The sequence below is a fragment of the Phaenicophaeus curvirostris genome, chromosome 24 (genome assembly GCF_032191515.1).
Source record: "Phaenicophaeus curvirostris isolate KB17595 chromosome 24, BPBGC_Pcur_1.0, whole genome shotgun sequence".
In the NCBI taxonomy this organism is placed as follows: Eukaryota; Metazoa; Chordata; class Aves; order Cuculiformes; family Cuculidae; genus Phaenicophaeus; species Phaenicophaeus curvirostris.
Genome location: NC_091415.1, coordinates 5,021,868 through 5,044,183, shown reverse-complemented (window position 1 = coordinate 5,044,183; position 22,316 = coordinate 5,021,868). Strand labels below are relative to the sequence as shown.

Here is a 22,316-nt window from a genome sequence, read left to right as displayed (position 1 = left end):
GGGACACCTCCCACTGGATCAGGGGCTCCAAGCCCCATCCAACCTGGCCTTGAACCCCTCCAGGGATGGGGCAGCCACCACTGCTCTGGGCAACCTGGGCCAAGACCTCCCCATTTCTTCCTAATGTCTGATCTAAATCTTCCTCCTTTCAGTTAAAAGCCAAAGATCCTCCTGAGCTGAGACCCCAGGAGGCAGAGCCCCCCAAAACCAGGTTATTGCCTCCCCAAGGGGATGTGCAAACGGGGGGGGGTTGCAACCAGCAGCTCCCCAGCACAGGGATCTGGGGTTCCAGCCACATTCTCATTTTGGGGTGCATCCCACATTTTGGGGAGCAAGTGGGGGCTCCATCTCATGCTTCATTCCCAGCAGCAACCTCTGGGACTGAGGATTTTGCTGCTTTCCCTGGCAGCGTGGGCTCTATCAGGTCGGTCTGTGCCCTGGAACCTGGCCCCTCGGACCCCTCAAGAGCACCTTGGGGTGAAGACATCTCCTCCAGGCCCCTTATTCCCCGTTCTCCATCTGTGGATCTCAGAGCTCTGCTCCACCCCACCTTCCCAGCTGGTTTGGATCTGGCCCAATCCCCCCCCCATATAAACCTTGAGCAGCCCCAGCTGATTTTCTTTCTCTGAGTTTTGTTTTTTTCTTTTTATTTCTGCTTTAAGCCAGGCTTGTGGTGTCTCATCTCCTGTGCCAAGGCTCTTCTGCTTCATTCAGGACAAAAATGTGGATGGGAAATGGGCTGGAAGGACCAGGGATGCTGCAGGGCAGGGTCAGCTCACGGTTAGAGGATGGTGTGAGGGGTAGCAGAGGCTAAAGGGGAAGAGAGCAGAAAAGCAAGTGAGGGGGCTGCAGGTTTGTCTGCGGCTCTGGGGGTGGAACTGGAAAGAGGAAGGGAAGGTGTGAGCAATGGTCCTGCAGGACTTGAGGTTGGAGGGTGAAAGTGTGAGCCCCGAATCCAGGTTTTGGGGCTAGAGCAGCCAAGGATGGGGCTGCGAGGCGGGAGTGTTGGTGAGCAAGGGAAGCGTCAAGACAGCGTCTCAGCTTGGGAGGCACCAGGACAGGGAACAGCTCAATATCACGGGGAAAATAGCCCCTTGGACACCCCCCCCAGCCCTCCTGGTTCCTCTTGGCAGGCTGAAAAAGAGCAAGGAGACTCCAAGCTGCCCTGGCTTTGGGGTGACACCGGTGGATGAAGGAGCCCTAGTCGTGCCAAGCGCTTTATAGCAGAAACCCTGAGGGAATTCACCAGCAGGCTGCTCCCTGGGGGAGCCCAGGGGTCTCTCCTCCATCCCAGGCTCCCAGGGTGGGGATTCAGGGACCGTTTGCCAGGGGACCGGCAGCGCCGATAACCCCTGGGCTGCCCTTCCCGAGCAGAGGGAGCCGCAGATAAAGGTGCTGCGGGCACAGCGTGGCTCCGTTCCAGCCTGGCTTGGGCTGATACCAACCCCAAAGGGTGACCTCTCCCTTGGGTTTGGCTCAGCCCTGCGGACAAGCACCTCAAGTTTCTTCTCCTTCCTCCCAGACAACAGCTTGATTGCTCTGACACCCCAGGATTGCCCTTCCCCTGCTCTTACTCAGGTTCGACCACGCTTAGGGGGGAAAATATCATTCATATTTTCAAACGAGGACCTACAAGGATACCCAGATCTGCTTGCAACCGCTGCTGGCATCACAGGTCGAGGCCGGGAGGAGCTGGAGACGGGGAAAGCAGCTGCTTTGGGGATTATTAATGAGCAGCTAGTGATGGGAAAGGCGAGGATCAATTGAAACAAAGGAGTTCAATGGTAAAAAGAAACGTTTGCGGAGTAATGGGAGTCCATTTCTCCAGCCGACTGTCGGAAACGCATCCTGTTAAACATCCATCAATTATCCCAGCTTGCAAATGCATTAAGGTAATGAGGAATTATCCATCAAATACACTTAAAGCCAGTGCCCCCCTCTGCCAGCCGCCCTGCAAAGAGCCTCTTCAGGAAGGGAAAATGGCCTGAAGGTGGATGGAAATAAAGGAGGAGGCTCTGGGGCTTCCTCCCTTGTCCAGCCCAAAGGATGTTTTGTCAGCTCCTGGGCTCGGCTGCCTCCTTTGGTCCCCGTGTTGCCTTCAGAGAGCTGCAGTGGCACCGGCCGGTGTCCCCCTGTGTACCTGCTCTGTGCCTCAGTTTCCCCATCCCTCCTGCAGCGCTGGCCGGGGCCGCCCACGGGTGCTGCTCGTGTCTGCGCTGTGTGCTCCATCCCCTCTCTTCCCAGGAACAGAAGCAGCGGTGAGCGAGGTGTGTGGTCTGAGAGCTAAATTCCCCAAAACCCGTCCTCCACCACCACCTCTCCCTGCATCTCTCTCCCCTGCACCCAGCATGGTTCCGTGTTGGCGGGACAGGGGGACCTGGGCAAGGAGGAAAATGAGGAGTGCGTCCCGGAGATTCTGGGGTCAACGGTCCTGGGTAATTAAAAGCTTTTTCCCCCTTTAATGCAGGATTTGGATTAATCTGGGTGTTTTCCCAGCTCCAAGTGAGCCCTCCACCAAGGTTTCGATGCCATGATGCAAAGGGACACGTCCTCCTCGCTAGGGACGGGGCTGGGTTTAACAGGGCGTTCCCCCAGCAGCAGGATTTGGGGAGCGGAGGCTGCTCCGTGATGCTTTGGTGTGGATTCTCTGATGTCTGATGCTGTGGTTGTGGGCAGGCTCCTGCCTGTCCTTTCACATGGTGGGGGAGGATTGAAGAGCAAAAGTTGGGGTTCCTCCTGTCTGTCTGGGGTTCCTCCAGCTCTGCAGGCACTGCTGGATTTGGGGTTGAGGTGGCCAGCAGGTTTGGAAACACCTGGGAGGAGGCAAGGAGACAACCAACACAGCCACAGTCTGCATTTAGGTTAGGAGAGGGGGGAAATACAGCTCCTGGGCTCTTCTTTTCCAGAGCTAAGACCTCCTAGACCCTCCTGCAACCCCTTCTAGGCTCAGCAGTACCAGGCTGGGCTGGGTATCAGAACATTCCTCTGTCTGTTTGCGCCAGGGAAAGCTGAGCCTCCCTGGGAGAGCGCTGGGTCTGATCGCAGCAACTGCCATTAGGTGTCACAAGAGCAGCAGGTCTCTGCTTTTCCTGGCATGGGACGAGAGGTGTGGGATGATGAAGTGGCTCTTGGGTGGCACCTGGGAGCTGGAGATGACCTGGGTAGGGCACATGAGCTCCAGCTGCGAGGAGGGGACCCTGGAGGTCACTGTCCTTTGGCACGTCCCCATCACCTCCTGGGTCTCCTGCCCTGGTGCTGGGGACAGGCAGGAGGTGGCAACAGGTTCCTGCTGCCACTCGGCCCTTCAATAACCCGGCTTGGTTTGTTGCATGAAAGCAAAAGCAGCGGCTGCTCTCAAGGAAGCGTGGCTGGTGCTGGTGCCTCGCTCAGCAAGGCAGCTCCTCCCTGTAGCCAGCATCCTCCCAGTCCCCAGGAGAAGCCCAGGACTGAGATATCTGCAAAAATATTGGATGTTTCCCCCCATTTAGGAAATATCCAGCTGTGGAGGCTGCAAGGGCACAGCCTGGATGCTCACCTAAGGAGGGATGCTCTTGGGTTTATCCCCTCCCAGCGTTCCCCCTCCACGCGTAGTCCCAGCAGGGTCCTGGCCCTGGGCTGGGGGCAGCTGCCACGCTTAGATAATCTTCCAGGAATTTGCAATTCTTCCCCCAAATGTTCTTTCCATCTTTATTTTTTGCAACACGACCTGAAACAAAGCAGCGTCCGGGGCTCAGCGCCTCAATAAGGCACCGCTGGGAAAAGTCTTTCTCTCCTCTCCAGCACTGGGCACGAAGCTGCCGTGAGCTGATAAAGCTCAAAACCAGCTTCCCTGGGCAAGGAATGAGAGCAGGATCCGCCTCAGTGAGCATCTCTCTCTCTTCCCTCCTGCATCTCTCTTTTTTCCCTCCTGCTGGCCAGAGGGATGGAGGTGGCCAAGCGGGAGAGCCCCGAGCACTGGGCTGGGACGATTTCCCAGCCCCGCTTGGCCTCCCAGCATCACGTCATCTCTCCCAGCTCAGAGAAGCTGAGTTCATGTCTGGCCTCCCCAGAGCTGGGGACTGCGTTTGGTCTGCCTGCCCCGTCCCGCGCCCAGACACCGGGGTGATGGGCACCTCCGCAGCACCAGCCTGGGGTGGAAACTGCGTCCCCCTCGGACACCTCTGTGGGGTGGAACGGGATTGTCTGGGGGGGCGTTATGATCCCTTGGCTCATCCCGAAGCTCGGGATGCAGGATTTGCAGCCTTGAGTCGCCGTCCTCCCGCACGCTGGCGAGGGGCTGGTGGTGTGGGGATGCTTTCCCCGTGACTCACAGCATTCCTCGCAGGTCAGCGGCGGCCGGAGGACACCCCGACAGCCCTGGCCACCCCTTGTCCTCTGCCTGAACTCCGCTGGCAAAGCAAACTTCCCTTTGCGCCAGATGCCGGAGAGGGGCAGGGAGGAGGCAGCGAGGTCCCCCCTTGGGGTGGCCCTGGGGAGGATGAGGTTGGGGGTGCGTGTGGGGATTCGCGCCAGCAAATCGACTTCTTTGCAACCTGTGGGTTTTCTCCTCTTCCGCCGCTGGTTCTGCAGAACCCAAAAGAGGAAGGGGCTCCACGATGAGGCCCCAGCCCCAAGCCCTGTCTGGCTCCGTGCCTCGGTTTCCCTGTGGAAGGGGAAGCATTGCTGACCTTTCTGATGCCTCCCGTTTCTTCTCCACCAGCTCTTCTGAGCAGGTCTCATCCCATCTGCTGCTCAGATTTCCCCTGCACCTGAAATATTTTCCTTTATTTTTTCTATTTGAGCCCTTTGACTCCTCTCCTTGGCACTCTCGGGGTGCTTCCCCCTCGTGCCACCCTGCAACTTGCTGCATCCCACCAACCATCCAATCTCAGCCAGATTACGTGTCACGAGTGGGTCGGTTCTTTTCACCACTACAGGGATCGGGGCAGGAGGAGCAGCGGCAGCCGCGGGGATGTGACCTCGTGGCACGTGAGCGCCCGTCGTGGCCCCGCCGGCTGCCCCAGCGCTCAGCGCGCAGGAATGCCGTGAGTTTGCAAAGTGGTTTCAGCGAGACGTTATCTAATGGAGGAAGAGGAGGAGGGTGGATTAAGGCAAACCCACAGCACCGGCTTTCAATTAAACCTGGTGAATTTACAACTTCTCCTTCTGACGCCGTAAATACACACTCTGAGAGGCCGGCGGGTCCCGACCCAGCGTTTCCTCTCCGTGCCCTGGCAGGCGAAGGGAGCAGCATCCCCTGGGTGCTGCTGCAGTGAGAAACCCTCTGGGCTTTGCATTATTTACCACCACGCAAAGTGCGAGGAAACGTGGGTGATGCTGCTGTGGGCGCTGTGCCCTGGAGCTCTCTTGCCTCAGAGATCCAGGCTGTGGGGGAGAGATGGAGACCTGGGAGAAGAAACACCCCCAGCATCCTCTGGATGGGAGAGTTGCAGAGAGCCTCAGGGCTTTGGGTAACACAGCAGCGCCCTGGGGTGGAGGCCTGGCACCCCACAGCCTGCCCCTGTGGCAGCTCCCCTCCACATCCCTGCTTTGCTCTCGCACATCCCAGTGCCTCAGTTTACCCCTTGGAGCAGGGAAGGGTGTGGGCTTGCTGGGACAGATGGAGAAGGGTGAGCTAAAGGAGCTGGACGAGCCAAGAGATCTCGCTGCTGAGGCTGAGAGCATCCCAGAAGCATGGGGGACCAGGGCTGGGTGCAAGGTGCACCCACACATGTGCCAGGGCACGCCTGGCATCCTCTGCCTGCAGCCCAGCCCTGCCCAGCCGCCTCCTCCATCTGAGACAGGGGTGACGACAGCAGCCTCTCTCCTCTCACTCCACAGTAAAGGGGTCTGGTGGGACCAGAACAGTGAGTCCTGCCACCCTCACCCCAGTGTTGCCAGGCACATAAGGCTCTCCAAACCCTTTTGGCCACAGTGGAAGAGACCTGGGCATCACCGTGATCCCCAGCTATCATAGAATCATGGAATGGTTTGGGTTGGAAGGGACCTCAAAACCCATCCAGTTCCACCCCTGCCATGGGCAGGGACACCTCCCACTGGGTCAGGGGCTCCAAGCCCCATCCAACCTGGCCTTGAACCCCTCCAGGGATGGGGCAGCCACGGCTTCCCTGGGCAACCTGGGCCAGGGCCTCCCCACCCTCATCGTGAAGAATTTCTTCTTAGGGTCTAGTCTAAATATTCCCCCTCTCCAGTTTATCCCCATTGCCCCTCAGCCCATCACTCCAAGCTTTTGTGAACAGTCCCTCCCCAGCTTTCTTGTAGCCCCTTCAGGTGCTGGAAGGTCACTCTAAGATCTCCTCGGAGCCTTCTCTTCTCCAGGTTGAACAACCCCAACTCTCTCAGCCTGTTCTCATACGGGAGGTTCTCCAGCCCTCAGATCATCTTTGCAGCCTCCTCTGGACCCGCTCCAACAGCTCCATCTCCTTCTTGCACTGAGGATTCCAGAACTGGATGCAATCCTCCGGGTGTCCCTGGGAGATGAGGCCGTGGTACCCAGGTCGGTGCCACCGAGAGCAGCGCAGCCTTCCAATCCCGCTGAGCCCCAGATGCAGGCACCTGGCCAGGAGCGTGACGGAGGAGCTCGCCGGGTGACGTCCCAGCACGGCTGCTGACGTCTGACAGAGAGAAAAGCCCTCCCTAGAGCAAATAAGTGGCCGGGCTGTGCAAACCTGGCTTGGCCGGTGTCTCCGGGCAGGTATCTGGGTCCCATCTGGCCGCTGTTTACCTGCCCGATGGAATCCACCCTGCAAACTTCCTCCTCGCGTGGCCCAGAGAAGGCAAATTGGCTGCGGTCAACCTCACCGGGAGGACCCCTGACCCTGAGCTGGGTGTCCCAGAGGGATGGCGATCCCCTGCGAATGCCTTGGCTCCTGCTTGGGGCGGTGCTGCATCCAACCGAGTGCACCCCGATGGGATTTAGAGGGGTTTGAGCAGCCCGCAGCCAGCCCGTGGCAGGTCCCTGAGCCCAGGATCAAACTCTATCACCACCAGCTTGGCTCTGAGCAGCCCCAGGAGCTGCGAAACGGTGTCCAGGGAGCGAGCAGGGGTGCCAGGAGCTGTTTCAGGGGGGTTCAGGCAGGTCATGGCATCCCTGTCCCAGTCTCAGTTTCCCCCTCAGCCACACTCGTCCGCCTCGTGTCCCGCCCTGACCCGTGGCGGTGCCTTCTGTGGCGTGCAGGGACCTGTCACCACGCAGGGAGGGGACCGCGAGGGACACGCAAGAGATTTCCAGAGCAGCCCTCGCTACTCCAGTGTCTTGGATGGAGGGGGAGCGAGGCTGAGACCTGACACACTTCATTACACCCTGCAGCGAGGAACATCCAAGCTCTCACTCTTCTGACAAGCAACCAGGCTTCACGGTGCTGTGTTTCCAGCTCTACGGAGCTGGGGTGGGGGGGAAACTGAGGCATGGCAAGCAGGAGCCTTCAGGGTGGTGCAAGGAAGGATGGCAGCAGGGAGGGAAGCGAGCACCAGCCGTGGCCCCTCGCTCGCATCGCGCGTTGTGAAAGCAGCTGGTTATCAGAGCACCAGCATCGCGCTCAGAGCGAGCGGCTTCCAGGAAAGGAAGGAAGCGTGGGGTCACCCAGCCCTGCTGCCGCCCTTTTCCAGCAACCAGCCCGGCCGTGCTGATAATGGGGCCGTGCAACCAGCGGCTCAGGAATTCGGGGCCACCGGTCGCACACGCTGCCTGAAACACAAAATTTCTCCCCCTGTTTCCTCTCCCATAAAAACCGGCTGCGGTGCTGGAGCAGCAGCGGCTGGTGCCAGCGCTGCCCGGCTCTCCCGTGGGTTCTGGAGCGGCATCACGCATCGGCAATGCCTCCGTTCCACCCCAGTGCCTCTTACTGGTGGGAACTGGGAGTTTCGGGGCTGGCTTTGCTCCTGGGCTGTGGGAAGGTGTTCAGGGAGGTGTTTCTTGCTTGGGCTGCCCTGGCACGAAGCGGGTAACCCCTGCGCGAGGTTGAACCAGGGCGAGGGGTTGCGATGGGGTGCGATGGGGAGCCGCGGGTAGGACACCTCATGTAGGACAAGGGCTTGGAGGACATCAAACCAGCAGAGAAGTGGCAGGAACACCAAACTACTAGGGTCCCAGAGCACCATCCTGCCAGGCAAAGTGCCCCCAGAGGGAGCAGGGAACGGAGCCCAGAGCCTGCTCCACCCCGATACTGAGAATAATTACATGATTATGTGATTTGGAAGCAAAGTGCAGATTAATCTCTGATCTCGTTAGTCTGTGTTTTTTACCATCTGCTTTGCACAGGCAGGAGAAGCCCTCGCCCTGCGGCACAGCCAGGGAAAGGCGACGGAAAGCTCCGGGGAGAGCTGGAGTCCCGCGGTGCAGCAGAACCCAGGTGCACGGCGACAGGGATGCTCTAGGAAAGGGGAGCCCAGGGACCCCAGCACAGCAGGACAAGTGGATGCCACCCAAGGCACCAGCTGTCACCCACGGCTGCCCAGCCCAGCCCCGAATCCTGGAAATGAGCCTGGATCCGGCTCAGCGTGGGGTAGGGCTGCGCTGGGACTCCTCCTTTGACCAACAAGGGCAGGCGATGGCAGCAACGGTGCTGCCAGGAGGGAGATGCCGGGGTTCAAACCACATGCAGAGGTTTATTCTAGTCCAGTTGGGATAAAGAGATGCAGGGACTGGACCAAGGACATGCAGAGTGTCTGAGGCAGAGCAGGGGGTTGCCGCACATCTCAGGGGGCTGGAGCATCTCTGCCATGAGGCCAGGATGAGTTTGGGTTGTTCAGCCTGGAGAAGAGAAGGTTCCAGGGAGAATTTTGAGCAGCTTCCAGTGCTGAAAGGGGCTCCAGGAAGGCTGGGGAGGGGCTCTGGATCAGGGAGGGCAGGGACAGGAGGAGAAATGGCTTTAGACTGAAAGGAGGAAGATTTAGATTAGATATTAGGAAGAAATTCTTCACAATGAGGAAGGGGAGGTCCAGGCTGTCCAGAGCAGTGGTGGCTGCCCCACCCCTGGAGGTGTTCTAGGCCAGGTTGGATGGGGCTTAGAGCCCCTGATTCATAGCAGGGGGTGGAACTGGACGGGCTTTAAGGTCTCTTCCAACCCAAACCACTCTATGACCTCTGGGCTCCTCCAGGGCTTCCTCCGAGGTCCAAACTGTTTCCCCAGTGCCCCCGTGTCGTGGGCATCGTGGGGTTCAGTGCCGCCTCCTCCCCATCGCCCTGGAGCATGGGGGGTCCCAGCGTCCTGCTGAGCTGTGCGAAGGGATGAAGCCCAAACCTAATTGCCTGTCGCCTACCCCGGATGGTCACCGCTGTGACCTGTCCATCCCATCTCCGCACTGTCCACCCCACAGGGCAATTCAGCCTCCTTCAGCTTGGAAACAGCATCCAAAGCCTCCCAAGGAGCTTCCCGGGAGCCTTCCGTTTTCCAGCCGCAGACAAAACCCTCTCCCGCTCGCCCCACATGTTCCTTGGCCGCGTGTCGGCTAAAGGCCCCGGGAAAAGATGAAAGGGCTTTCCCCGCTGACCTCCTCACCCCACACTATTTGCACCTCCGTTCCCGCACGCAGACAGACATTTTTCCCATGCTCGAGGGGTCAGAGCCCTCCCTGCACCCCCGGCCGGAGCAATGCCAGGAATGTACCTGGGAACAGGCAAGGGCGGAGGGGGAAGAGGAGAGCCGGGCACCCTCCAGCCCCGCCAGCAGCCAGCAAAAATCATTTTTTATAACCTTTAAAAGGTGCTTTTTCTTCTGCAAATGCTCTGCAGAAAGAAACCCACTCTGGTAGGGCAGGCTGGCGGGGCACCGAGCCTTGGATGTAGCTGTATTTTGTGTCCGTTCCCCCAGAGGATGTCACCCAGGTTGTCACTGGGCCAGATCCTGAGTCTCCAAGCACAGTCAGGGGGCTCGCGTGGGTGCAGGGTCTCCCCCAGCGTAGCTCAGCCTCCTCTGGACAGCACTGGGACTGAGCACATCCACACCTTTATTGGCTTGCAAACCTTTTTTGCTCTTTCATCCAAGCCCATCTCCCCCCTCCAGCCCTGCAGATCCCCCTCGTGCCTCAGTTTCCCTGGGGTAAAACAGGGAGAACAGCCTGTCCCCAGCACGCAGCCCCTGGAAGCAGAGCCTGGTTGTCCCCAGGGCGTGCTGGTGTCTCTGCCACCCCAGGGTGAGCAGCCAGGGCTGATCCTGCAGCATCTCTTGGCCCACTCCAACCCTGCAAGGGTTCTGTCACACCAGAGAGGGAGGATAACAGGGAATAACAAATTGATTTCCCTCTGTTCCTCCCTGCCTTGACCTTGCATCACCCAAAATAGCCAAAAAAAAAAAAGGGAAATGAAAATTAAGTGACGAGGGACAAAACCTGAGCCCTGGCTCAGGAGATGGTGGGAGGTTGCCGAGCATTCCCAAGGTCCAGGGGCTGCTCCCAACACCTCCCAGGGTACAAACCTGTGCCCCGTCCATGCCCGCTGCATCAAGCCCTGTGTCTCTGCCCGACACCTCCCCTCTCCCAGGCACCGAGTGGGTGTCACAAACCCTCTCCGAGAAGTGGATTTCCCACCCGTGCACAGGGATGATGCTGCAACTCAGGAGGACGAGAAGGATGGGAAAGCTCCTGGGGCCACGGCGGGGAAACCAGGATGGACACCCAGGACATGCCACACAGGCAGGGGAGCAGCCGTGGGACCTTGCTGCGGAGGGGCTTTTGGGGAAAAAAAACAGGCTTTTGGGGAGAAACCATGCAGAGGCTGGGGTTTTCGTCCTGCTGGGCTCACAGGGATGGGATGCGGGTGACGCGCAGCCAGGGGTCTCCCCCATCACCCCAAAGCATCACTTTTTTCCCCTTCTCTCAGAGCTTGTAAACAGCAGCCCCCGGGTAACACTTCTAATCCCTCGCCTCTTGGCTATTATTCATCCCCGCTAACCTTAAAGCCTCCCCCTTTTTCTCTGCGAGGCACCCCCAGAGCAGAGGAAATTCCTCAGCCCTGACGTGATGTGAAACACGAGCGGCTCGGCCCCAGCCGCCCCCTTCCCTGCCCCAACCTCGCTGGGCCATTTCCCAACCCAGGTTTCCCTGTAGCATCCCGCTCCCCCTCCTTCCCCCCTCTTTTTTTTTTTTTTTTTTCTCCCCAACCACCCTTTTCTGCATTAGACATTGTAACCCGAGAGGCTGGAAATGCAGCTCCTTTCATCTTCCATTTCCCACATCCTGAGAGTCTGGGGAGAAGGAGCCCACCCAGATGAAGGAATCCCAAATATGTGGCTCCCTCCACCTCCCCGATCCCCTCCGCCACCCCCTGTGCAGCTCCATTCACAAAGCAGATTAGCCATGCTGCCGCCTCCAGCTCACCTCTCCCAAAAAGCCCGCTAAAACCCAACACACACGAGCAAAAAAAAAATCAATTAATAAGAAGAAATCCCTCTATCTGCTCCTCCTGGGGTGCGAGATAGGTCCTTGCATCTCCTGCCTCTCTTTCTGGGATGCTGAATAGGTCCCTGCATCTCCTGCCTCTCCTTCTGGGGTGCAGGATGGGTCTCTGAACCTCCTTCCTCTCCTTCTGGGGTGCAGGATGAGCCCCTGAACCTCCTGCCTCTCCTCCTGGGGTGTGGGATGGGTCCCTGCATCTCCTGCTTCTCCTCCTGAGGTGCAGGATGGGTCCCTGCATCTCCTGCCTCTCTTCCTGGGGTGCAGGATGGGTTCCTGCATCTCCTGCCTCTCCTCCCAGGGTGCAGGATGGGTCCCTGCATCTCCTGCCTCTCCTTCTGGGGTCCCTGCATCTCTTACTTCTCCTTCTAGAGTGCAGGACGGGTTCCTGAACCTCCTGCCTCTCCTTCTAGGGTGCGGGATGGGTCCCTGAACATCCTGCCTTTCCTCCTGGGGTGCAGGATGGGTTCCTGCATCTCCTGCCTCTCCTCCCGGGGTGCAGGATGGGTCCCTGCATCTCCTGCCTCTCCTCTTGAGGTGTCAAATGGGTCCCCGCATCTCCTGCCCCACATGAAGGTCCCATCACCTTGCTAAGCTGGAATAATCTGCACCCAAAGGCCCAGGACTGGGTGCTGGCTTAGAGGGGTTTCAGGGTGCTCCAGCACACCAGTGAGGACCTTTCTCCTCCCTGTCCTCGGGTACCTCCAGCCCCAAGACAGGATGTGCAGTTCCCAAGCTGTCACCACTTGCATTGGGGTCTCAGCTGGGCCAAAGGCGACGTCTGGACCCTCAGGATGGGGAGAGAAAGCAGCACCCAGCCAGCACCCTGCGGTTGTGCTGGCTCTGGGATCCACAGTGCTGACCCACAGACGGGGGAGAAGCTCCACTGGCCCTCAGGAGCCTCCACGCGCCCCAGGATCGGTCGCATCCTGCAAGGGTGATGCCCATTGCTTGCACCACAACGATGCTGCAGGATGCAAGCCCACTTTGATACCAGAGTGAGACTCCAGGACACCTTTTGGCTGCTGTAGAGGGGACTCCAAGCAGGTGACAGCGCACTGAGGGTGCCCCAACAGCCTGGCCGAGGGCAGTGGCTGCTTCCTCGCTGGGACAGGCACGGATCGCTCACTGCACGTAGGTGGGAGCATCTTGGGTGGCTCATCTGAAGCAGGTTTGACTCTTTCCCCCGTGGACCTGGCAAGTCCGTGCCCCCACTTTGCCCCACGCCCTGGACCAGCCGGTTCGGCGAGCGACAGAGCCCGAGTGGAAGGAGCCACGGGTAGACGCAGCCAAGGTCACGCAATGACTCAAAGCTCATGCTAGGAAAACCACAGCCTTTCTGTGTCACGGCTTGAATGGCCCTGCAACCCTCCCTCCTTCCTCCAGGGATGCTGTCCCCTCCGGAGAGGGATGCTCATGGGGCTGGTATGGGGTTGTGCTCCTGGCTTGGCTTGGACCTTGCAATTTTGAGGTGGAAACCTCGATTTTAACCCTCCACGGGCTGCAAATCTGCTCCCCACCCCGCTCCAGGGAGTCCTGGGGAGCAAATCACCCCTTTCTCCCCTCTGGGTACCTCCCTGGCCCTCCCCGTTTTCACCTATTTGCTAATTGTGCTGGCGGGGAAGGCGAGGTGGGAGGAAACACAAAAAGTAAACCGAGAAAGCAACACTGCAGCTCCAAGGGCCCAGCACAGCAATCAAGCGATAAAGCAGTAATTAAGCCTGATTATCATGCAAGGCAGCCCCGGTTAGACTGGAATGCCGCTGAAGAGCCCGAAATCTGCTGGGATTGTTTGCAGGGCTGAGAACTGATCTTTTGATGTCTGCTGGGAGCTCCTTTCCCGCAGCCCTGCCACCAACTCCATGTGCCACCCTGGGGTCCTGCTTCTCTCCAAGCTTGGTTTTTTCCTCCTTGCAAGCCCTGTGCGATCTCGCCTGAGCCTCAAAATGCTCCCTGGGCTCTCACACCAAACACCCGGGGGTGAAAAAGAGGCAGCCCGGGTCAGGGATGCTGCTGCCTGGTCGAGAGTGGGACCTGCAGTCCTGCTGGTGTATCTGTGTTAAAAGATGCCAGTTGCGGCTTTCATCCCAGAGGAAGAGGGTTTGGAAAAGAGGTGATGCCTCCGGATGAGGGTAAAGCCGGTAGCAAGCAGGATGGGGTTTGTTTCATGTTAGCTTGAATGCCTGACACATCCCGATGGCCTCACCCAGGCTGGCGAGGGGAAAGGTGAATATGTGGCATGGGCCTGGGGGAAAAAGTTAGCTCCCAGCCCTCATTTGAGGTCATTTGGGGAATAAGAATGAGTCTGGGTGGGTTATTCTGGAAAGAGAAGGATACAGCTGGGAAATGTGGCCACATCCTCGCTCCACGTGGCCGGAGCATGGAGAAATGTCTCCCCACCACCTCCAAGTTTCCCCAAGCTGGAGGGGACGCAACCCCTCGGTGCCAGCAGGAAGAGGCAGCCGCTGACTCATTCCCGCAGGGAAATTAGGAGTTGCGCAGGTTGAAGGATGATTTGGCCCCGGATCATCCAGGTTGCAAGACACGCTGCTCCCTTCAACGCTAATTAGCAGGTTTGGGCAGAGGGAGGAAGAAGGCTGCGCCTCCCAAGGAGGTCAGGGAAAGGCAGCCCCCAGGAAAGCCCAGCTGCTCCCGGGTGAGGTTTGTTTGTCAACTTGGGCTTGGGTTTCCAGGGCAGCCCCTTCGGTACCTTTCATCATCCCAGCGAAGAATTTGATAATGAGTTTGGGGCCAGATGCTGAGTCACCTCATCCCATGGCTCAGCACCCACTGGCAGAACCAGTTGTCCCGAAAATGCCCAGGTGGGAATACGGCAGGAGAAAGGTGCTGCCCGCCCCTCTCCTCCACCCTCAGATTTTGCATCACCTCAAATAATAACAATATATTTAAAATACTAGAAAAAAAAAAAAGGATGAAGGCTTCCGCATTAGGTTCTCCACACCTTCCCCCAAATGAAAACATCACCTTCTGGGTAAAAAACAACTCAGGTTTTTCAGTGTTTAGGTTTTCAGTTGTCTCAGCCCCTGAAAGAGGATGTACAGGGTTCTCAGTAAGGCTAAAAGAGGCAACGGTGGCAGTGAACCCTTCCCGGCCGGCGCGAGGGCTGAGCCGCAGCTCCATAACCACCTTTGGGTTTGCATTTTGGTTGGGCTTTTAAAATAAAAAAAATAGAAGAAGGAGAAGAAATGCTAAAGGAGCCGGGAGCTCACCAGCATTTCCAGTAAACCCCATTCGATTTCAAGCGATTCATGCCACAAGTATGTGTGGGATGCTGGGAACTCCTCAGTCTCGCTCGGGAGCAGGAGCCCAGATGGGCTTCGTCTGGAATAATTCAGCTCCTGGTGGCTGGAGCTCTTTGCTCTAAATGCTGATAGAGTGAGTAATCAGAGCCTTCCATCCAGTACGTTATTTATCTTATCTCTGGAACTTGGGAAAGCATCCCAGCCAGCGACTTCCGAGGAAAACAAGGGGGGGAAAGAATAAGAAAACCCAACCCAGGTTGTTAGTCAAGAGTCCGCAGCTGGAATGGCCACTGTCACTGGAAAAGGGAATGGCTTTAAATTGGAAATGGAAGACTTAGGATAGACATTAGGAAGAAATTCTTCATGATGAGGGTGGGGAGGCCCTGAGACAGGGGAATGGTGGCTGTCCCATCCCTGGAGGTGTTGGGAAGACAGGTTGGATGGGGCTTGAAGCCTCTGATCCAGTGGAAGGTGGGTTGGAACTGGACAGGCTTTGAGGTCCTTTCCAAGCCAACCCATTCCATGATTTCATAGAATCATAGAATCACCAGGTTGGAAGAGACCCATCAGATCATCGAGTCCAACCATTCCCATCAATCTCTAAACCATGTCCCTCAGCACCTCATCCACCTGTCTCTTAAACCCCTCCAGGGAAGGGGACTCAACCCCCTCCCTGGGCAGCCTCTGCCAGGGACCAATCACCCTTTCTGTGAAAATTTTTTTCCTAATGTCCAGCCTGAACCTCCCCTGGTGGAGCTTGAGGCCATTCCCTCTCGTCCTGTCCCCTGTCCCTTGGGAGAAGAGCCCAGCTCCCTCCTCTCCACAACCTCCTTTCAGGGAGTTGGAGAGAGCAATGAGGTCTCCCCTCAGCCTCCTCTTCTCCAGGCTAAACACCACCAGGTTCCTCACATGCTCCTCTTCTTCTCCAGCCCCCTCACCAGCTTCGTTGCTCTTCTCTGGACTCGCTCCAGAGCCTCAACATCCTTCTTGTGGTGAGGGGCCCAGAACTGAACACAAGATTTGAGGTTTGGTCTCATGAGGGACGAGCCCAGAGGGAGAAGAACCTCCCTGGCTCTGCTGGCCACGCCGTGTCTGATCCAAGCCAAGATGCCATTGGCCTTCTTGGCCACCTGGGCCCCTGCTGGCTCCTGGTCAGCCGCTGTCAACCAACACCCCCAGGTCCTTCTCCTCCAGGCAGTTTCCAGCCAGACTCCTCCTAGCCTGGAGCTGCCCGGGGTTGTTGTGCTATGAAACGTTCAGGCTTTGCCTGCGATGAAGTGGCAGGCAATAGCGGGATGGCAGGGCAAGGCGAGGAGGAGAGCCTCGTCCCGGCGTGGCGGGAACGGGTGCCAAGCGAGGGGGGCGGGGGTGGCGAGCGGCCTCGCCGCTCGCCACCCCCGCCCCCCTCGCTTGGCGCCCGTTCCCGCCCGCCGCGCCGGCCCCGCCCCCTCGCTCCCTCCCCATTGGCTGCGGCGGCGCGGTGGGCGTGTCCTCCCCGCCTTGTCTCTCCCCATTGGGCGTTGCTAAGGCTCGCCGCGCTCTCTCCCGATTGGCTGGCGAGGGGAAGGGGGCGTGGCCTGCGTGGCGGGAAAGCACCGCCCCCCCCCCCCCGGCGCGCCGCGCCCGCTCCTCCCGGGGCGGCCGGGGCCGCGGCGCACACGGAGCCCGGCGCTCCCGCCTCCACGCAGGGTGCAGCCGCCTCCTCGCTCGCCCTGGGCCAGCCGGCAGCGGGGATGCTGCTCTCGCAGATTACCGCGTTGTCCCATCTGCGCGCCGGGAGCGCAGGGAAAGAGCAGGAGCCGCTGGAGAAGCTTTACCGGGTGGGGCAGCTGCTGGGGAGCGGCGGCTTCGGGTCGGTTTACTCGGGAACGCGGCTCTCCGACAACAGCCCCGTGAGTACCGGGGCGGGCGCCGGTGAGGGGGGGAGCGGCGGGGAGGGCAGCGAGCTCATCCCGCCGCTGCTCTGCGCTTGCAGGTGGCCATCAAACACGTGCCCCGGGGCCGCATCTGCGAGTGGGGCGAGCTGGTGAGTAACCGGGGCTACCGGAGACACCGGGGCCTGGCGGGCGGGGGGAGCCCAGGCCGGGGAGGGGGGTGACGGGGAGCATCCCGGCCCCGGGGGTGCCCAGGCACCGGGGGGATCGGGACGGGGGGCACCGGAGCATCCCCTTGGCACCGGGGGATCGGGAAGGGGGCACCGGGGGATCGGAGGATGCCCAAGCACCGAAGGGATGGGGAAGGCGGGCACCGGAGCATCCTCTTGGCACCGGGGGGGATGCCCAGGAACCGGGGGGTTGAGGCAGGGGGATACGGGAGCATCCTCTTAGCACCGGGGGTGGTTGCCAGGCACCGGCGGGACTGGGCAGAGGGATACGGGAGCGTCCCCGGGGCGCAGGGGGGGATGCTCAGGCAACGGGAGGATCGGGTAGAGGGACCCCGGGGCATCCCCTAGGCGGGGGGTGGACGCTCAGCACCTGTGGGGACAGGTAGGGGGACACGGGAGCATCCCCTCGGCACCGGAGGGATGCTCGGCATCGGTGGGATGGGGTGGGGAGGCAGTGGGGCATCCCCTGAGCGAGGTGGAGGGGGATGCTCAGCACCGCTGGGATGAGGCTGGGGGGGCACTGGAGCATCCCCTGGGTGGGGGAGGAATGCCCCAGCTCCAGTGGGGCCAGGCAGGAGGTAGCAGCCCCGCTCACGGCATCACGTCTCCCCGCAGCCAAACGGCACCCGCGTGCCGCTGGAGATCGTCCTGCTGAACAAGGTGGGCTCCGGCTTTGGTGGTGTCATCCAGCTCCTCGACTGGTTTGAGCTGCCAGACAGCTTCGTGCTGGTGCTGGAGCGGCCGGAGCAGTCGCAGGACCTCTTCGATTTCATCACGGTGAGGGGGTCCCTGTCCGAGGAGCTGGCGCGGGAGTTTTTCCGCCAGGTGCTGGAGGCCGTGCAGCACTGCCACAACTGCGGCGTCCTGCACCGCGACATCAAGGACGAGAACATCATCGTCGACCTCTCCACTGGTGACCTCAAGCTCATTGACTTTGGCTCCGGCACCTTCCTGAAGGACACCGTCTACACGCAGTATGACGGTGAGCCCCCACCAGGGAACAGGTTGCTCAGAGAAGTCGTGGTTGCCCCCTTCCCAGGGGATGTTCAAGGCCAGGTTGGATGGGGCTTGGAGCACCCTGATCCAGTGGGAGGTCTCCCTGCCCTGCAACTAGAAGATCTTTAAGATCCCTTCCAACCCAAACCATTCTATGATTCTCAGAGATGCTCCCAGTGCTGGGCATCGCCCAGCCTGGCCAGGCACGCGAGGCTTCAGGGTGGGGAGGGATGGATTAATTATTCAGCGGGCTGCTGAGTTGCTTTTTGGCGCAGGGTGGATGTTGTGAAACCAGAGCCGGCTCCCAGCCCTGCTGCCAGCCTCCAGCACCCACCCTGCCCTGGGCTGGGGGGACCCAGCCCCACAAAGCCCCCGTGGGATAGCAGCGGGGGTGCTGGCAAACCCGTGTGCCGGCTGGTTTGGCGTGCAGGTGCAAAAGGGCTCGGGATGCTGCGCTTCCTTGGAAACCTTGGCTTATTATTTTTGTTTTGGCCAAGGCTGGGGTGAAAGGCGTGGTTTTTCCCCACCCATGGGTTATTTTCAGCGTGTAACGGCCGGGCCCGTGCTGCCCTCTTCCGGCACCGCTGCCTTCGCTTTACAACTCAAAGTTTGTAAACAAGAGTCAGGTGCTGGCGAGGGGGGTGGTGGGTCCCAGCTGGTGTCCCTCTCCACACCCACGTAGCCCACTGTGTCCCCAAGGATGCTCGGGGAAAGATCTGGGAGCGGGCAGCATCCGCCTGACGAGCTCCGCCTGTATCCTGCAGGGACACGGGTGTACAGCCCGCCGGAGTGGATCCGCTACAAGCGCTACCACGGCCGTTCAGCCACTATCTGGTCCCTGGGCGTCTTGCTCTACAACATGGTCTGTGGGGATATCCCTTTCGAGCAGGATGAGGACATCATCCGGGGGCACATCTTCTTCCGAAGACAGGTTTCTTTAGGTGGGTACCCAGCTTCAGGGGCAGATACCGGGTTTTCTGAGATGGCACCTGGCATGCAAGCATCCCGTTCTTGCAGCTATGGAGGAGGTTTGTCTCCCAGGATTAGCTGGAGGAGGTGGCACGTGTCCTGCCATCCTGCTCTCCTCTGAAATGGGTCATCGCTTGGGAGGTTTGGGTGCAGCTCTGAGCACGTGGCCTGGACGGTTCAAGGTGGACAGAAGCCTTCGCTGGCTGACTGACGCTCTCTGGTTTCTCTCCACAGAGTGCATGGATCTCATCCGGTGGTGTTTGTCCATGCGCCCCTCAGACAGGCCGTCTCTGGAAGATGTTTTCAACCATCCTTGGCTGCAGGGCACCATTCACCTGCCCGCAGAGACAGCAGAGATCCACCTACACAGTTTGGTCCAGGAGCCTGGCAAGTAGCAGCTTCACGCCTCTCCTGGCTGCAAGAAGCAAAGGAAACCAGGCTGCTTCTTCATGGCTGTAGCACCGAGCATGGACCATCAAACAGGAACACGCACATCTTACCCTGGAGCTCGGCTGGAGACCTGATCTGCCAGGTGCTGGTGGCCACATCCAAGCCTGCTGTCCCAGGCTCCACCTGAATGACCCCGTCTCCTCAGATGTTTTGCCAGTCCATTTTTCGGGTTTGGTACTGGTTTTGGAGGCTCCAAAGTGTCTCCGTGACCAGCTGAATTCTGGACTGCAAGAGGATCAGAGACCTTTATTGCCAGAAAAGCTTCACCTGGGGAAGCCAGGGGGAGGAGGGCAGGTCCTGTGGCCAGCTGGCTCTCTCTGCTCTGCTGCCACCGTGCTCGAGTGCCTTCAGCTGCGGGCTGTGCTGTGCTCGAGGGAATACTTGCAGTTTCCTACACTGTTGCTTTTCCAAGACTCACCTGGCTATAGAGTTCCCTTTTCCAAACCAAAACAGGTCAGAAGACACTTCGGAGCCAAGCGGGCGATGCCTCACTCCCGTGCCTCCATCTCACGTGGATTTTCTGGGGTTCTTTGCTTCCCTGTGCCCTCATGAATGCACAAACAATGCAAACCGACAGAGCTGTAAATGTGTATAAAGTTGTAGAGGAGCAAAGCTTGCTGTACTGTTGTTCATAGGGATAAGATTTTACCTCTTTCCTTTTTTTCCCAGGTTTTGTTATTAATTTATTTTCATGAATTTGTCGTTCTTTTTTTTTTTTTTTTTTTACAGAGGGCTCTAGCCGGTAGGATAACTTATTTATTTATTTATAATTCACATGGGTTTCCAACCCATGCCTTGCTTCTCCAGCTGCTGATCCCTCCCTGGTTTTCCATTCGGGTCTTCCCTCTGTGTCTGTCCTGTGTCCACCCCCAGGTCCGTAGCGTTTCTGGTGGAGCTCACCAGATCTCTTGTGTCCATGGGTCTGGTCGCTGATGTTTCCTTGCCACACGCAGAGCTCAGTTTGCAGATGAATTTGGGTTTTCCCCATGGGTGTCTGTCTGTCTTGGCTGGGGCTGGGGAGGGGGGAGCTGGCCCAGGCTGTCCGTGCTGTCCAGTCTTTACCTGTAACCAAGGGCATAGCCAGTGGGTTTGTTGTTAATAGTTAATATTGTACAGGGGAATTCAGAAATCTTATTTTTTGTATGCGGTTTTAAATAAAAAAAAAAACAAAACAACCCACTTGATGTGATGGAGACATCCCTTGTGGGACACGATGAGGGATGTTGGGAGGGCTCTGGGTACCAATGGGCATGGCCACTTTGTCTCCAGCTGAGACCAACTCCCAAAGTCCCACCCAAAGGCTTGCTGAGCGGCATCAGCCAAGGCCAACCAGGGGAAAGTATCACTGGGAAGGCTGGATCCAGCCCTTGGCAGGGTGTTTCAGTGCCAACTGCTCCTGGGAGAGATCAAAGGGGTGTGGAGCTCTTGTTTCCATTCATCCAGCAGGCTGGCGTGGAGCATGTGCTGCGGACAGGGAGTAAACAAAGATCAAAGCGACCTTACGAAACGCCGGATGTTGTCAGCCAAATTCAATTTTCGCAAGGCAGATCCTGTTGCTCTGGCTCTGTTGGCGCAGAGCGGGTGTTGCATGCCGGGTGCCGGTGGGTGAAGAAAGCCACCGGCGGGCTGTCCCCACCTCCAGCTTGGCCGCAACGCGGAGTGAGAGGAAGTTGATCTCCAGATGACGAGAAGTCGGTCACTATCAGTCAGCAGCGGTAACGCTCCACTCGAATGAGTTTTTACCCTCTTAACTGTGAAAGCCCACTTCCCAGCTCTGCAGCACTTCAGCTTCAGGGGTGGTTTGTTTTGCTTGGGATTTTCTTCTAGATTAATTTAATGTCATTTTGAAGCCCTGTGCCTACTTGACCTCACGGAGCACCTGCTGCTGCATGCACAGGGCTGCGTCTCCTGCTCTGAGGAAGGAATATGTTTCCCCTTCTGCAGGCTGCTTTGCAAATACCCCCAGCCAGATCTGATACGACAGGACTAGCCTTGCTTTGTCTTGCCCTAGGACCTTCTTGCTTAAAACCCCCATGCCCAGGGAGCGATCCCTTTCCCTGGCTCATGATGGGCTCACCAGCACCGCTCCCCAAAGAAATGGAGAAGTCGTGGAACCATATCCCAGCCTCACGGGTGCCCTGGTGTGCTGTGTGCTTCTGCCTTCAGCAGAGAATGTGAACCCCGATGGTTTTGTGCCTCTACCTTCAGCAGAAAATGTGAACCCCAATGGTTTGGTTTGCTTTTTTCCTTTTTTTTTCAGTTTTTTCCCCACCACCACCACCATCTTTCATCTCTTCCTCAGGGCTGCTCCAAGCAGGAAGCGCAGCTCCAAACGCCTTCACAGTTTAAGGCTATTTTGAGATGTGGTTTGTATTTACCCTTCTCTCTTGTTTTTTTTTTTTTCCTGGACCATCCGGGAAGCTGCTCTTACACAAGAGCAAAGCTCTGTCACACCACCTGCTACCACGAAGAGCCCAGGCCCCTTGGGTGGCCACTGTCCTCCCCCCGGCCCCTCCGGAACGCTATCACCGCTGTCCCGGCTGCAGGCTGAGCTCGGCGCACCCTTTCCGTAAATGCTTACTCACTGCTGCGGTGTTTCTTAGAAAACTCGCCGCAGAGAGGCTAAGCAGGTCCAGCACGGGGCTGGGGTGCTGATAGTCACGGCGTTTCCACCTCCTGCTGATTCTGCCCCCGTTAGGTTTGCGCTGCAGGAGGGGAACGGTGCCATCACGTCCCTCTTGGCAAGATCCTGCATGGATACGAGCTGCATCTGAGGTTTAGGGGTTGGGAAAGGATCGGTGCATGTTTGATCCCCTGTGAAATAATGCTTTCACCTGGCTGAGAGCCATCAAGTTCGTGTCCCAGACTTCTGCTGTGGGGAAAGGACCACAGTAGCTGCGATGGAAGGTGCTAAGACGGGCAGCTGCAGCATCGCCTGCCTCTTGCTTCCATCCATAATGCCCATCACATTGTGGTGTGAGGACTTCAGGGGCTGGAGGAAAGGAAAAGGCCTTTGCTCCTCTTGTTTCTCCTTGGTAGGGGGATGTTCGCTGCCCTCTGGGGATGTCAGCTACAAAAGGAAGGATGAAGTTACCCAGCGGGAAGCAATCCAAAGCCAGCAATGCTCCCCAACTTCCCTTTCA

The 22,316-nt window shown here is 58.4% G+C and overlaps 2 protein-coding genes across 3 annotated transcripts in view; both read left to right on the top strand.

Moving 5' to 3' along the window:
- Window positions 1-22,316, top strand: part of C24H6orf89 (chromosome 24 C6orf89 homolog) — a 146,870-nt gene that overhangs the window by 113,377 nt on the left and 11,177 nt on the right. The gene's annotated exons all lie outside the window — the stretch shown is intronic.
- Window positions 16,312-20,348, top strand: PIM1 (Pim-1 proto-oncogene, serine/threonine kinase). The gene is made up of 5 exons (XM_069875867.1): window positions 16,312-16,546; window positions 16,630-16,680; window positions 17,374-17,740; window positions 18,519-18,695; window positions 18,958-20,348. Exons 1-5 carry the CDS (start codon window positions 16,388-16,390, stop codon window positions 19,116-19,118), a joined length of 915 nt encoding a protein of 304 aa, XP_069731968.1. The 5' UTR covers window positions 16,312-16,387; the 3' UTR covers window positions 19,119-20,348.

Excerpts from the sequence above, each read along its gene's own strand:
- PIM1 (XM_069875867.1), top strand. The coding sequence starts at position 16,388 with ATGCTGCTCTCGCAGATTACCGCGTTGTCCCATCTGCGCGCCGGGAGC. Across the intron at positions 16,547-16,629 it reads GGCTCTCCGACAACAGCCCC|GTGGCCATCAAACACGTGCC; the intron begins GTGAGTACCGGG and ends CTGCGCTTGCAG. Across the intron at positions 18,696-18,957 it reads CCGAAGACAGGTTTCTTTAG|AGTGCATGGATCTCATCCGG; the intron begins GTGGGTACCCAG and ends TTCTCTCCACAG.